General features: G+C 39.0%; 1 protein-coding gene across 1 annotated transcript; it reads left to right on the forward strand.

Annotated features, from left to right (window-relative positions):
* The first annotated feature begins 246 nt into the window (after positions 1–246).
* On the forward strand, positions 247–15,098 carry LOC113171118 (noelin-like). Its single transcript, XM_026373500.1, has 6 exons — positions 247–539; positions 2,389–2,538; positions 5,677–5,832; positions 7,376–7,595; positions 8,468–8,574; positions 11,661–15,098. Exons 1-6 carry the CDS (start codon positions 471–473, stop codon positions 12,321–12,323), a joined length of 1,365 nt encoding a protein of 454 aa, XP_026229285.1. The 5' UTR covers positions 247–470; the 3' UTR covers positions 12,324–15,098.
* Positions 15,099–15,764: the final 666 nt, after the last annotated feature.

Below are 15,764 nucleotides of genomic sequence, written 5' to 3' on the forward strand. Positions count from 1 at the left end.
TATATCATACACAACTTCATAAATTGAATAGAATTTTTTTATTTCTTTGATAATAGAAATAGAAACAGTAATATTTCATGAGCAGCCGACATTTTCTTGCCGGAGGCCAAATGGCTACACACACACACAGTATCACACACTTTCAGCATGGAAGGCTCCTCCTCCACCTCCTCCTGCTCAGATCTGTTCACCATCTCTCACTCTCTCACTCTCACAGTAACACACTGTGAGCTGGAGGATCTTGTTTCCACTCGGGTGATTTTTGGCGTTGCATCAGAAGAAGTCGGGGCAAGAGAGAGAGAGAGAGGAGGGAGGAGGAGGAGAGAAACAGAGACAACAGCTTTAACCAGGTTAATAGGCAGCCTAGTAACAAGATAAATCAGCAGGTTAATCATCGATATAAAGCAGCAGTGTATTAAACCGCAGCAGATAATTGTAGATTTAGCCAGTGGATGTGAAAAGAGAAACCGATGGAGTCTGAAGAAAATCTGCTCAGTGTTTTTCTGCAGCTGCTGCTCATCGGATCACAGTTCACCCTGGTAACACTCTGTTTTTATCCCTGGTTATATTCACTTCCTACTGTTTCTATTTCCATTCTGCAATAATAACAAATCACTCTGATGCATGTTTCTGTTAATATTTTATAGTATGTCATATGGTAGGCTATGCACACTGCACCCTGGAACACTTGAACAAACTCGTAATGTATTTTTATTCCAACCTATTGTACTGTGAGTCACAAAAGGTGATGCTGCTATCAGAGAGAGTAATTTATTTTATTGTTTTGCAAATGAATTTCAAATATATGAAAGTCAAACCAAAATAATGACAGAGAATTTAATGTATTGTTAAATTATAAATTAGAGCACTCTTGTGTTTTTTTTAGATTTAAAGACCAAAAACTCATTTACATCTTTATTGTATTTATCCTTAGTGTTGCTGTATGCTACCAGTCCTTTGCTAAGAACAAATACTGAGCTAGTTTTTGGTCAGAGCTGGGCTAAAAATGTTCCTGTCTTTCCAGTCTTTGTGCTAGGCTTACAGTCTGTCTGCTAAGCTAGCCTGACAGTTTACTTTTGTCTCTAATATTTTTGCAAAGCTAGGCTTTCCCTTTGTTTGTGCTAAGCTAGGGTTAAAATTAATTCCATTCAAAAACAAAAATCGCAGTCCACTAAAACATTTAACATGTACTGTATGTGTGTGTGTATATATATATATATATATATATATATATATATATATATATATATATATATAAATTCCCTTCTCGCTCCTTCCTTGGAGAGGTTTTTATTTCTTCAACCTCGGGTCCTCTACCAGAGGCCTGGAAGCTTGAGGGTCCTGCACAGTATCTTAGCTGTTCCTAGGACTGCACTCTTCTGGACAGAGATCTCAGATGTTGTTCCTGGGATCTGCTGGAGCCACTCTCCCAGTTTGGGAGATACAGCCCCCAGTATAACCACAGATACCACTATATAAAAATCTCTGCAAGACAGTAGAGATCCATCCTTATAAGATAAGAATTCTATATTGTTATTATACATACACATAATGATATTTCTCCTGGTAGCTCTCATCAAAGAGAATTAAACATGCATAGTAACAGTAATAAACAATAAATAAAGTAAGAAATGGATGTAGAAATGGACAATGTGTGTAAATAATACATTATATTACATACATTATTATTACTCCATGTATATATCTCAGCTCTGTTCCATACTCTGCATATCTGTAAAATCTAATTGTAAACAAACCTGTTGTACATCACAATTCTGAGTCAATTGATTTTATGTTTATCTTCTACAATAAGCCTTTAAAAAAATACATGTGGAGTCTGGTGCATTTCTGGTTACAATAAGCTGTAAACCTATCACAGGCTTAGTAAAGCAGGACGTTGGGTGGCAGCAGTCAGGAAGACGATTTTTGGTGCAGTTTAATTCTCAATTATGAGAGGAAAAAATTTATTATAAAAATGGAACAAAATGTGTTTGTGATTTAACACTTCTTTAACACATTCTTTGATTTTCACATCTTTAACACATTTGTTCCGTTTAGCACATTTAAATGTGTTGTTACATTTCCCTCTATGGTATGATTATTTATGTGACTGTCTCAGCTCATCCTGCTAATAATGATGACAACATGACAACAATTGCATGTAGTGATTCCGATTGACGCATGTAAATTGAGAAACTGAATAAAGGTATCAATAATTATAAATACACAAAAAAAGATTTTTGATAATCGTTGAAAGAAGCTGCTCTCTGGTCAGTGTCATTGCCACTTTAGTGATATTAAAGGTTGTAGTTTATGTAAACACTCTGCACTCTGCATTAATCAACACATGTTCTATCCATCATTGTCTTTTGACTTCCTGTCCAAAAGGTGGGTCCTTCAGCCCCTGAGGAGAGCTGGCAGGTGTACAGTTCAGCTCAGGACTCTGAAGGTCGATGTGTTTGTACAGTGGTTGCTCCTCAGCAGACGGTCTGCTCCAGAGATGCTCAAACGAAACAGCTGCGGCAGCTGCTTGAAAAGGTACAATATATCACTTAATACTTCAGCTTACTGACTGATTATACAAGTATTGATATTATTAATTAATGTAATGTAACTAAGTATATTTACTGTGTCTGTGATGATAATTCTGGGATAAAAAAATTGTGTTGGAAAGGTTACTTTTTAAATATGGTACAGAATACTATTTACTTTGTAAATGTACTTGAAATAAATTAACATCTCATTACTCCAAAGTAATGCCACTTATTATTACATTATTTTACAAAATACATTTTCCAACAAATGTTTTAAACTAGGCAGTTTGCACCAATCAACAGTAATGAGGTTTAAAATAAGAGAATTGATTAAACAGAAGAAATGATGGAACCTAAGTGGACAACTCGCAGGTACTGCAAAACTTTTTATCAGTGGCTAATATATGTGTGAAAATGATGTGTCACCATTCTTTCACAATTTGAGCCCGATGAACCCTTGCATTATCATCTTGGAATATGACTGCAACATCAGGGAAGAAAAATGCATTGATGGAATAACTTGGTCATTCAGTACATTCAGGTAGTCAGCTGTCCTCATTCTTTGGACACATAACTTTGCTGAATCTAGACCTGACCAACTGCAGCAACCCCAGATCATAGCACTGCCCCCACAGACTTGTACAGTAGACACTAGGCATGGTGGGTGCCTCACTTCACCGACTCTCTTACCCTGATGCTCCCATCACTCTAGAATAGGGTAAATTTCGACTCATCAGACTGCATGACCTTCTTCCCCTGCTTAATTCAATTCAATTCAATTCAGTTTTATTTGTATAGCGCCAATTCACAACAGAAGTTATCTCAAGGCACTTTACAGTGTTTAAGGTTTAAGACCTTACAGCGAATAATTATACAAAAAAATGATACAGAAAACCCAACAATCCCATTTGAGCAAGCTTAGGCAACAGTGGAGAGGAAAAACTCCCTTTAGAGGAAGAAACCTCCAGCAGAACCAGGCTCATAGTGGGCGGCCATCTGCCTCGACCGGTTGGGGTGAGTGGAAAGAGTCAAGATTTGTTTCCGACCACATTTCTTCCTCGAAGATAATGGTTCCCCACTATCCGTCTAGTTTTTTAATAATGCTTTGGAAAGTTCTTAACCTAATTTTAGTAGTTTCTGCAATCTCCTTAGAGGCTTGTACAGTAGGCACTAGACATGATGGGTGCATCACTTCACCTGCCTCTCTTCCTATCCTGATGCATTTACATTTACATTTACATTTAGTCATTTAGCAGACGCTTTTATCCAAAGCGACTTACAAGTGAGGAACAAGGCAAGCAAACAAAATCTAAGTCAAGAAGAAACAACATCAAAGCAAAGTGCTATTGAAAAAGTGTTTCTGTTTCAAGAGATGTTAGAAAGGGTAGAATTTTTTTTTTTTTTAAGTGCAAAGGAAGATGCAGAAGAGTTCTGTTTTCAGCAGTTTTTTAAAGATTGCAAGTGAGGTGGCTGAGCGTGCAGAGATAGGCAGCTCATTCCACCATCGTGGGATCACTGAGCTGAACAGTTTTCCTTGGTGTCGACTGTGTGGTGCTGGTACCACCAGACGACGTTCCCTGGTTGAGCGCAGTGGACGGGAGGGGATGTAGACCTGAACGATTGAATTGAGATAAGATGCACCCATCACTCTGGAACAGGGTAAATCTGGACTCATCAGACCACATGACCTTCTTCCATTGGGCAATTCTTAACCTAGTTTTAGTAGTTCCATCAATATCTTTAGAGGTTTTCTTGACTTGATTCATGCCAATAATTTGATCCTTCTGCATCAGTTTGGGTTAAAGAACTTGTTGGCAGCTGAAACATAATCATCCATGCAGAACGTATTCAATGGAAGTCTCTTCCTTATTAGCGTAATTAAATCCAGGTGGTGACTTTTTTTTCGATGGGCAATGTACATTCAGATGTAATGAGGTGTAAACTCTAAAGTGGTTGTATATTTTTTCTTAATAATTGTATTACACTTGCATTTGTTTTTGTTACGTTTCCTGCCTTGTCCCTTTGGTTGGTTTTGTTTTTGTTTCCCTCCTGTGTTTTCACCTGCTCCAGCCCCTTCCTGCCATTCCTATATTTGGACTTATATTTGGACCTCTTTCTCCACTCACCAACTCATTAATCATGGATTTGTTTCACCTGTTTGTCCCCATCCCTTTATAAGCTCCCCTCAGTCTTCCACTCATTTCTGGTTTGTTGGATTTTGTTTGCACCGTACTCAGCTCTTATTCTTGTTCGTTCATTCGTTCATCATTAGGATTATGCTGGACTTTTTTGCAACACTACTCCACGTTCGTCAGTTGGTCTTTATCACACAGTCATTTTGGATCACTCAGGACTCCCTGTTTGTTGCACCCTGGTCTGTCCCCCTGTTTGTTCTTGTTTGTAAATTTGCATTTTTCGCCTGCCATTTCAGTGCCTTTTTGTTGTTACTTTGTACGTCTAGTTTGTATGTTAGTTTTTTGTCTGCAATACTGCATAGTTTTTTGTTGTTATTTCATTTTGTTTGGTTTTTGTATGTTAGTATTTTGCTGCCTTTGGCAGTGATTTTTGTTTCTTGCTTTGTATTTTCTAATTAGTGAGTTTGTTTGTGTTCGGTTAGTGTTTGTGCTTCGTTTGTGTTTTGTGATAGTTTGTCCATTTCTGTACATTAATCTTGGTACTTTGTGTTGTTGAGTTAATATTTGTTACTGCCTCTACAGTTATTTGGTTCTTTGTATGTTCAGTCTGTGTGTTTAGTTTGGGTTTTTTTGCATGCATAACTGCAGTGTTTGGTTGCTACTTTGTTCACACTGTTTGTTACTTTTGTATCCATCGTGTTTTTGGGTCTCTTTAGGTTAATACTTGGTTTTGCTGTAGTCTTGTTTGAGTTTTTCCTTGCCATGTCTCCTGTTTTTTGGATAGGTTTATATTAAATCCTTTTGTTTGCCAACCTCTCGTTCGTTAGTTTGTCAGTTCGTAACAGTTTTGTTTAAAAATTGATTCGACCTAGATCTGAATTGAATCTAACTAGTTACTTCAACCATTGGGAATAACAAACTGACAATGACAATTATTATAAATGTACATTATATAGTATAGGGTTAGTATAGTGTAGTGTAGGATGTGATACTGTTATGTTTTCCAGGTGCAGAATATGAGTCAGTCTATTGAGGTTTTGGACCAGCGGACTCAGAGAGATTTGCAGTTCGTGGAGAAAATGGAAGTTCAGCTGAAAGGTCTGGAAAACAAATTCAAACAGGTGGAGGATGGACACGAGATCAACGTCGCAAGACAGTACAAGGTTCCACCCACATCATGACCTCATGGCTTAGACTACCAATCAACAGCTGAGTCCAGCTTTATATAAATGAAATATTATAATTCCTGAAACCAAAAGTGATTTCCTAGGTGTCAGTGCAGATCAGTAAAATAGGTTCATAATAATCTTACACATTTGTCTACCAACTTAACTTGACCCGACTCCATTCTACACTGCTCCAAAATAATAAAGGAACACTTTTTATTTAGAGTTTAGTGTCAAACCTCGAGGATGTTGATCCGTTAAGTAGCAGAAGGGCTTGTTAATCAGTTTCAGCTGCATGTGTTAGTGAAATTAACAACAGGTGAAGTAGAGGGGCAACAATGAGGCGACCCCCAAAACAGGAATGGTTTTACAGGTGGCGGCCACTGACATTTTTTTCTCTCCATCTTTTCTGACAGTTTTTCTCACTGGTTTTGCATTAGACTGGGGTCAGTCACTACTGGTAGCAATAGGTGATACCTGGACCCTACAGAGGTTGAACAGGCAGTCCAAGTCCTCCAGGATGTTGCATCAGTAAGTGCCATTGTCAGGTTTGCTGTGTCTCCCAGCACAGTCTCAAGAGCACAGAAGATTCCAGGAGAGTCTAGAAAGTCCTTAACCCATCAACAGGACCGATATCTATCTTTTGTGCAAGGAGGAACAAGATGAGCACTGTCAGAACCCTACAATATGACCTCCAGTAGGCCACTGGTGTGAATGTCTCTAACCAAACAATCAGAAACAGACTTCATGAGGGTCACCTGAGGGCTAGACATTCCCTTATGGGCTCTGTGCTCACTGCCTGGCACCATGGAGCTAGATTGGCATTTGCCATTGAATTGGCAGGTCTGCCACTGGGCCCCTGTGCTATTCACAGATAAGAGCAGGTTTGCCCTGAACATGTGACAGACATGAAAGGTCTGGAGAAGCAGGGGAGGATGTTATGCTGCTTGCTACATCATATCCATGGAGGGACGCACAGATCTCTACAAACTAGACAACAGCACCCTTAGTGCCATTAGGTATCGGGATGAAATCCTTGGAACCACTGTCAGAACCTACACTTGTGCAGTTGGTCTTGGGTTTGTCCTGGTGACAACAATGCCCAGCTTCATGCTGTTAGAGTATGCTGGCAGTACCTGAAGGATGAAGAAATTGATACCATTGACTGACCCCTACGCTCGATTGATAATATGATTTTGATTTATTTTTTCACCATTTAAATCTGATGTAGTTTCAAAGTGTTCCTTCAGTTTTTTTTGAGCAGTGTACTAACTTTTGGAAACTTTCTTTTCCACTGCAAATATGATTCCTCCTCTGTGTAGTTAGTCGTCATAGTTACACCACATGACACTGCCAAGAGCAGAACAATGGAGGAGATTAAAGTTATGTGTCTGTTTGTCAGAAGGAGGCCAATTTATGTAGTTTTGGAGTACTGATATTAAAGTTAACTATCCAAATGTACTTGGTGAGTAATTAATTAATGTTCAATGTGGAAATCTTAATTAAAATCCTTAAGTCATCAGAGCTGTCTGTCTTTTAGTCCATCAAGGCAAAAATGGAGGAGTTGCGTCCTCTGATCCCAGTCTTGGAGGCCTACAAGGCAGATGCATTGCTGGTCCGACAGTTTAAGGAGGAGGCAGCAAATGTGACGGAGGTGCTGGGATCGCTGCAGGAACAAATGGGAGGACTGGACTACCAAGAGCTCCACAGCCGTGTAATCAGCCTGGAGGACAGACTGAAGGCTTGCATGCAGAGGCTGGGTGAGTAAACGGCAACAATAGTAATTAAAATAATAAACAGTCTAACATCTTTTCACATTTGTTTTTTCAGCAATGTATTTTGGTCAACCACACAAAGTCAACACTTGCTCGCCAACATGCACCAGTCAGTCACAACATTAACATGGGCGGGTGGTGTTGTTTGATGTACACAGTCAGTTGACCTTTTTTTTAAATTTCCGTGTGGTCCACGTGGTTCTGTTATTTTGTCAACCGTGACAATTTGTGCCATTAAATCCAAAATGGATAATGGATAACTTTGCTGGGTCTTCCAGCAAAACTGTGAGCAAGTTGGTTCATTAACTTTTGAATAACACTAAAGTAAAGGCCCTGGAGTGGCCCTGTCAGAGGTCAGATGTCAATCTATGAGAATCTTTGCCAGGACATCAGAGTTAATGTCCATGCTTGAAAACCACACAATTTGGTTCAGTAGGAACAATTTGTTCCTAGAACAATATGTTCTATAAGGTCTTAAGCCTTTCATTACAAAATGGTTTGAGATGACTCTTTGTGTGATTCAGTTCTATATAAATTAGCTAAGTTAAAAGGCAATTCTTCAATTGACTACGATCCCTCAAGAGACTAGAGCTATTTAGAAACTACCATAAAATGTTGTGACTAATAATTTTCAGAGGGCTAAGAAAGTTAATTTTTGTGTTTTCTTTTGTCTGTTCAATTCATCAGTTTTATATCTTAAACTTAGTGAAACCTTTGGATTTGTCTCTTTGGAAATAATTAAGCTATAAACAGTTTTGTTTCCAATTTTCAATTTCCATGGTAAAATTAAGGGTTCTGTTTGATATTATAAGGGGCCTAATAATTTTGTCTTTAATCATATGTTGTTTATCATTCAGCCTGCGGGAAGCTGACAGGAATCTCTGAGCCAATCACCATCAAGACTTCTGGATCGAGGTTTGGATCGTGGATGACTGATCCACTTGCTCCAGCTGGAGACAACAGAGTAAATCTGATCAACCCAACACACAATACAACATGTTAATGTTAATGTTAATGTTAACATCTACAACAACAATGCCAAAACAGCTTGAGACTCGGGGCAGGGGTGAATGGAAAACAGGTTTATTAACAAGTAGACTCAAAAAACGTATAACTAAGGGAGGTGTCAAAAGGACACAACATAAAACTAGAGAAATATGAAAAACAAAGTGACAACATAAAACTACCAGAATGGTGGGACACAAAGTAACAAACAAGAAGAGCAAAAATGAAAACCTGGGATACAACTACAACAAAGAATCACTGCATGGGGACAAGCAAACAACTCATGGAAACAGGAAACAAAAGTCCAGAATTGAGGGGGCAAAGTCCAGGGTGTACAAAGGAAGATAACAGGTAAAGGAGAATGGCTGGAAGCAGGACTGGATGAGTGGAGAGTGAAGTAGTCAAAATTAGGGCATCAGGAAGTGGCTGGTGAGCAGAGTAACTGTAGTAGAACCGTGTGGAAGAGGGAGGGAGGAGGAAAAACAACAGCTGAGCAGGGATGAGGCAGGAATCGTGACAGTTACTGTCCAACCAGAATTTAGATTTTTTTATTCAACCATCTCAAAGCTTTAATATGTGCTTTGATTTAAAATGTAGTATGGAGGGTATGAATGAGAAAATGAGAAAGGGTCCGTGAGATTGAAGCCGCTTAGCCTGTTTAGCCATACTTATTACATTCAAAGACTTAAATTTCATGTTTTCAATTTCAATTCAATTCAATTTTATTTGTAGAGCGCTTTTTACAATTGACATTGTCACAAAGCAGCTTTACACAACCAAAGAACAGTACATGAACAGTGAATGTGTATGAATCATGAAATGAGATTGTCCCTGTTGAGCAAGCCGAGGGCGACGGTGGCAAGGAAAAACTCCCTGAGAAGGCAACAGGAAGAAACCTTGAGAGGAACCAGACTCAACAGGGAACCCATCCTCATATGGGTGATTACATGCTATGTAGGCAGCAGTCCAGTATAACAGTTAATGTCTTTAAGTTAATGTGGAGTCCAGTTAGTTAATTGCAGGCAGATTTGTTCCATTCCTGGACTATTGAGCGTTGAGTCGAGACCTTCGAGAAACAGCTGCCGACGTCCGCCGAGGCCAAGACCGACTTCATAGTAGTGTTTGACCAACTCCAGTCTCCAAACGCATCCCATAGAGCAGACGGTGGATCCGAGCGACGAGATCTCCAGCCAGAAGTTGGGCATCAGGACGAGTCAGACAGGTCCAGAGGGCAGAGGGTGGAATAACGTGTAGCTCGACAGAGAGACAGGAAGAGGGAAATAGAGAGGTAGAGAAAGAGAGAGATGACAGTTAGTTGTATTCACAGTCGGATAAAGTTTGAGGTGAATGTATATGTAGAATAGTGCAGCAGGGACTCCGGCAGGACTAATTATGACAGCCTAACTAAAAGGATGGGCCAGAAGGAAACACAGAGATGAGGGCTCCCTGGGATGTAGAGCAACCGAACACTTCACCATCAACAAAGAGAGAGTTGGAAAGACAGCATCTAAACATACCAGTTCACCATAATGCTCTACGTCCATGAGTCCTTCCCAGATCTATTTACAAAATGCTTGACTAAATAAATAGGTTTTCAGCCTAGACTTAAACACTGAGACTGTGTCTGAGTCCCGAACGCTATTTGGAAGGCTATTCCATAACTTTGGGGCTTTGTAAGAAAAGGCTCTGCCCCAGCTGTAGTTTTTGTGATACGAGGTACTGACAGGCAGCCAGCATCCTTTGATCGAAGTAGGCGTGGTGGATCACAAGACACTAGCAGTTCACTTAGATAGTGCGGCGCAAGACCTTTTAATGCTTTAAATAGATAGATAGATAGATAGATAGATAGATAGATACTTTATTGATCCCCAAGGGGACATTTTGGTGTTGCAGCAGCCATTACACACAAAAACATTTGAACATTGAGTAACATGATCTACACAACAATACATGAGACACACTACAAGAATAACACAGAGAATAGACAGTAATACCAACAAAACACACAGTAGGACTTGAATGTAAAGTGACTTACTTACACATTGTTAAACCATTAGCGTGGACACTGACTCTCTGTCAGGGAGTCATTGTACAGGCTGATGGCTGTTGGCACAAATGACTTCCTGAACCGTTCCTTGTCACAGCAGAGCTGGAGAAGTCTCTGACTAAAACTGCTCCGCTGTTTGACAAGTGTGCTGTGGAGAGGATGTGAGCTGTTCTCCATGATGCTCAGCAGTTTGTGCAGCATCCTCCTCTCCACCACCTGCTCTAAAGGTTCCAGAGAAGCCCCCAGCACAGAGCCAGCTTTCCTGATCAGCTTATTCAGCTTCTTAGTGTCACTGGCTCTGATGCTGCTGCCCCAGGAGACGACAGCAAAGAATATTGCACTGGCTACAACAGACTGGTAAAAGATCTGCAGCATCTTGTTGCACACATTAAAGGACCTGAGCTTCCTCAGGAAGTAGAGCCTACTCTGTCCCTTTCTGTATACAGCCTCTGTGTTGAATTTATCTGTACTAACAGGCTATGTACCATAGGCTTTTAAGGTTGCTGTAGTCAAACCTCTAGAGTGAATCATAATACAAAAACAGTACTTCTCTCGATTATTGTCTTGTTAGATCTTAGTGCTGGATTCGACACTGTCAATCACAACATTTTATTCCACAGACTGGAATATGTGATTTGGGTTATTGTGTTCCACAGGGTTCTGTTCTTGGTCTTAGTCTGCTGGGAAACCTCTCTTAATACACTGAGCGCCTCGCCTCTTATCTATCCATTCAAATGCCACCATTGCATGTCATTAACTTTTCTCTCTCCCGTAGTTGTGTTCCTTTCTCTCTCTCTCTTTCTCTGTTTTCTTCTGCAGGTATTCTCGGCTTTAAAGCTGTATATTTCCAGAATCCAGTAAATGGTCATACCAACCTGCCCAGTGTTTTGCTGCTTGCTTTTGTTGTTTTTTTTTGTTAGGTTCTTCTGTTAAAGAGAGTTTTTAAAATGTATTTATGAACTTATTTATGTTATTTTTTTTGTTTTGTTGCTCTGCAGGTGTGGTACATGGATGGTTACCATAACAACCGATTTGTTAGGGAGTATCAGTCAATGTATGACTTCATGACAACTGATAACTTCACCTCTCACCGCCTGCCTCATCCCTGGTCTGGCACTGGTCAGGTGGTCTATAATGGATCCCTTTACTTTAACAAGTTCCAGAGTCACATCATCATCAAGTTTGACTTCAGCACATCGCTTATCAGTCGTTCCCGACAGCTCGACTTTGCTGGCTACAATAACATGTATCATTACTCCTGGGGGGGGCATTCAGACATTGATCTCATGGTGGATGAGGGGGGGCTCTGGGCTGTCTATGCCACCAATCAGAATGCTGGAAATATTGTCCTCAGTCAGTTGAACCCAATCACTCTGCAGATCATCCGCAGCTGGACCACCAACCACCCGAAGCGCAGTGCTGGTGAGGCATTTATGATATGTGGAACTCTGTATGTTACTAATGGGTACTCGGGTGGAACTAAAGTTTATTATGCCTATTCCACTAATTCTTCCATTTATGAGTACATAGACATTCCTCTGACAAATAAATACAGCCACCTGTCCATGCTTGACTACAACCCCCGAGACAGAGCGCTGTATGCCTGGAATAACGGCCACCAGGTCCTTTATAATGTTACACTTTATCACATTATACAGTAAAAATAAAGAATAATTAGTGAGATTCACAATACCTAAAGGAAGAGCAAAGAGTTAAAGCTACTTCCTATAATGTTACTTTACTAAACACAATGCACATCTACAATCCCTAAGACAAAGCACTGTATGCCTGGAACAACAGCCACTTTTATTGTTTCACTTGATCACATTTTTACAGTGATATTAAGGAATAATTGTGGTAAAATCACACACACAAATAGCAACACAAAATTAATTAATATCCAGCTAAGTCTGACTATACAATATAATGAATATAGAAAATTTTGTCTGTCTTGTCTGATAAGAGACAGACACATATTAGCTACGCTTAGCACAAAAACTGGACTCAGACCATCTAGTTGGCAGGTTTCTTTAACACCAGCAAACCACCAACAAAACCTGAGCATTATGATAAGAAATTACTGTCGGTTCATGATAAACATCTTTCATTTAAACACACAGGTGCCAACAACACATTCAACATAAAACGGCAACAATTAAGTCCACACTTCCTTTTAGAAGGCAAAAATTGGCATTTGCCAGACAGGCTATGCAAACACTTAATAAGACATACTTTTAGCAAGTCTGAGCTTTGGTTTTTGATATTGATATACTTTACCAATTCCACTGGAGAAAATCTTGTGGAGCCAGAGTGTCATCATAAAACCCAGAGACTGCAGTGGTTCATTCATTGTCCACTGAAAAGTTTAAAATTTTATACCTGAAGTGGAGTAACATACAGATCAGACAGAGTTAGGTGTATTTATTTAGAGCCATCTTACCCAAACTCTGTATCCAGTCTTTGTGCCAAGACCAAACCCCCACAGTATTGGACTGTTAACTTTTATGTCTTTTCTTAGCTTAATATAAAGTAACACTGATTTTATGATAAGGACTTGTGTTTTTGGCAGAAATGAACTTGAAACACAGACACATTCAATGTAATCCAATTTTGTTTTCCAAACTATCAGACACTGAAATGTTAATTGATGTTTACATGTCTCACACTGAGGAATGATACATATTTTTTAAAAATCTGTTTATGTTCCTGTGGGTGAATTACCTATGTTATGAAATTAGACTAACTGAAGTAATAATATTAACAGAAAATCATGTGTTTTCTTACTGTTGTGTATTATATAGCAATACAGAACCTTTGTTCACTCTTTGTCAATATTTCACTTTGTTTTCAAATTATTTACTTAATCTTTACTAGGGCTACTGTATTATATTTCACTCTATTGTTGTAAGTGGAATTGCCAGACAAAAGGCAGGGCAAAGCAAAGCATTGTGGGATGTAATCACTGAGCAGGCTTTATTAGGTCCTTCTCAGCTGTTAGTTTAAGAAAGGAACAGTGTCTGAACGGTAAAGTTCTGCAGCGCCCTGATCTGACATTACTTGTTGGCTGGTACTTTTCTTTGTCCTGATTGCGCTATTAACAAACTTATAGCTCTTCTTCTTTGCTGGTATGTTCAGGTGTGAGTATAAGCTCTTATCACCAATGAGACTCTGAAAAACCTCCATCTACTACTCAGGATTCTCCATAACCACCAAGTCCATGTGCCCATGGGTGGGTTGGTGTATCTTTACCAGGGGTTTGTTTTGAGCATTCATGAGTACTGTATATCTGAGCTTTCAGAGACAATGACATCCATCTGAAAGGTTTGATGGCTGTAGAAATGTGAAAGTTGTTGTTGGGGTTGTTAGACACAATAACTTCTGTTGTGAATTGGCGCTATACAAATAAAACTGAATTGAACTAAATTGAATTGAAATTGAATTGAATAGACATACCCTAGAGACGATTTTGTACAGTGAGAGGACTGTTTTTTGCCAATTTCATTGTCCTGGTATATAGTAGTATTTAACAGCTTTTTACATATGTAACTGATCTATTTAAATTGTGTTTGAGTGTGGGAGCACCTTAAGATGAGGAACTGTATAAAAATATTAAGAGTAATGAAACTGAATGATGAAATGCTTTGTTCTTGCTTATTGTGTTTTGTAATTGAAGTGGTCTAAAGTGAATGTCATGCCTTTGTTGTACATTAATATTCAGAATGGAACAATAAATGCTGTTGGAATTTAGTGGTTGTAACAAACAAACATAAAGACAAAATCTAATGTTTATTAATTAATTGCATGTAATGTGTAAAAGGATTACTTCGTTTTTATAACTGGTAGCCTTAACAGCAGATGTGTATATGATTGCATCACCCAACCATGACTTGTTTTGAACAAAATGCAATAAAATGAAGAGTTTGCTTCATAAGTAAACTTTATAATCAGCTGGCTGTATGTGAAAAGAGCCGGGTTAAAGAGTAAAATGCACTTGAGTACTAAGGTACCACAGGTCACACTCATCGTTATATATTGAAGTCATGAATCTCATGGGTCAGGTGCTTTTCATGGGGTATTAAGAATCCTAGTGTGGGAAGTTGTGAGACATTGGATACAGACCTAATTATATAATGTAATTGAAATGCTGTATTTTTGATGAGACAGTGTACAACTTCCTGTTCCTGTTGGTCACTGCTTCTAACGTAGCTGATCACTACAGTGACACTTTGTACATCTGTGGAATTCTGCGAAGTCATATATTTTCTTGTTCTTATTCCATGTAATCACTGTTTGACTGTGAACTTTAACAATCTAAGTGATTTAAAATGGCAAGCTTTTCTAGTTCTCAAGCCTGCCTTCCAGTCCTTAAAATTGATGCTTACCGGTCATACCAACCTGCCCAGTGTTTTTGCTGCTATTACTGTGGCTTAAAGTTAATGTAGCAGTGATTCAAAAAAGTTAACTTTTGCTGTGTCAATGATTATGTTACTGTGATTACATATAAAAACTTTTATGAATTGGATGTCTTCCCTACTGTGTGGAAAATGTTATTGTACGTTGCCGGTCCAAAAAAAGTCACCACCTGGATATATCTAAGCAAACAGGTAAGAGCCTCCCAATTAAAAATTACAGCATGGATGATTATTTTTCAGCTGTCAACAAGTAATTAAGATAAGATAAGATAGACTTTATTCATCCCACGATGGGGAATTTGTTTTGTCTACAGCAGCAAGGTGACATTAAATAGGACAACAGTACAGAAAAAAGGGGAGAGTGGACAGCATCGATATTAACTACACAAGAAAAAATAAAATAGACAAATTAATTACACACCAAACAACAATAATATAACCAGTTAACACCAGTATAAAAATGACATAAACAACAACAGCAACAACAAATGAAATACACCGTGTAGGTACACAGTGTGTCACTGTAGTACTGTGTTGTATAGTCTGATGGCTGTGGGGAGGAATGACCTGTGGTAGTGCTCCTTCTTGCACTGTGGGTGTAACAGTCTCGTGCTCAAGGAGCTGGTCAGAGCCTCTACAGTTTACAGTAACCCTACCTCATGCAGCGAGTAGCTTCTCATTTCTTAAACA

This window comes from Anabas testudineus, chromosome 14, assembly GCF_900324465.2.
Source record: "Anabas testudineus chromosome 14, fAnaTes1.2, whole genome shotgun sequence".
In the NCBI taxonomy this organism is placed as follows: domain Eukaryota; kingdom Metazoa; phylum Chordata; class Actinopteri; order Anabantiformes; family Anabantidae; genus Anabas; species Anabas testudineus.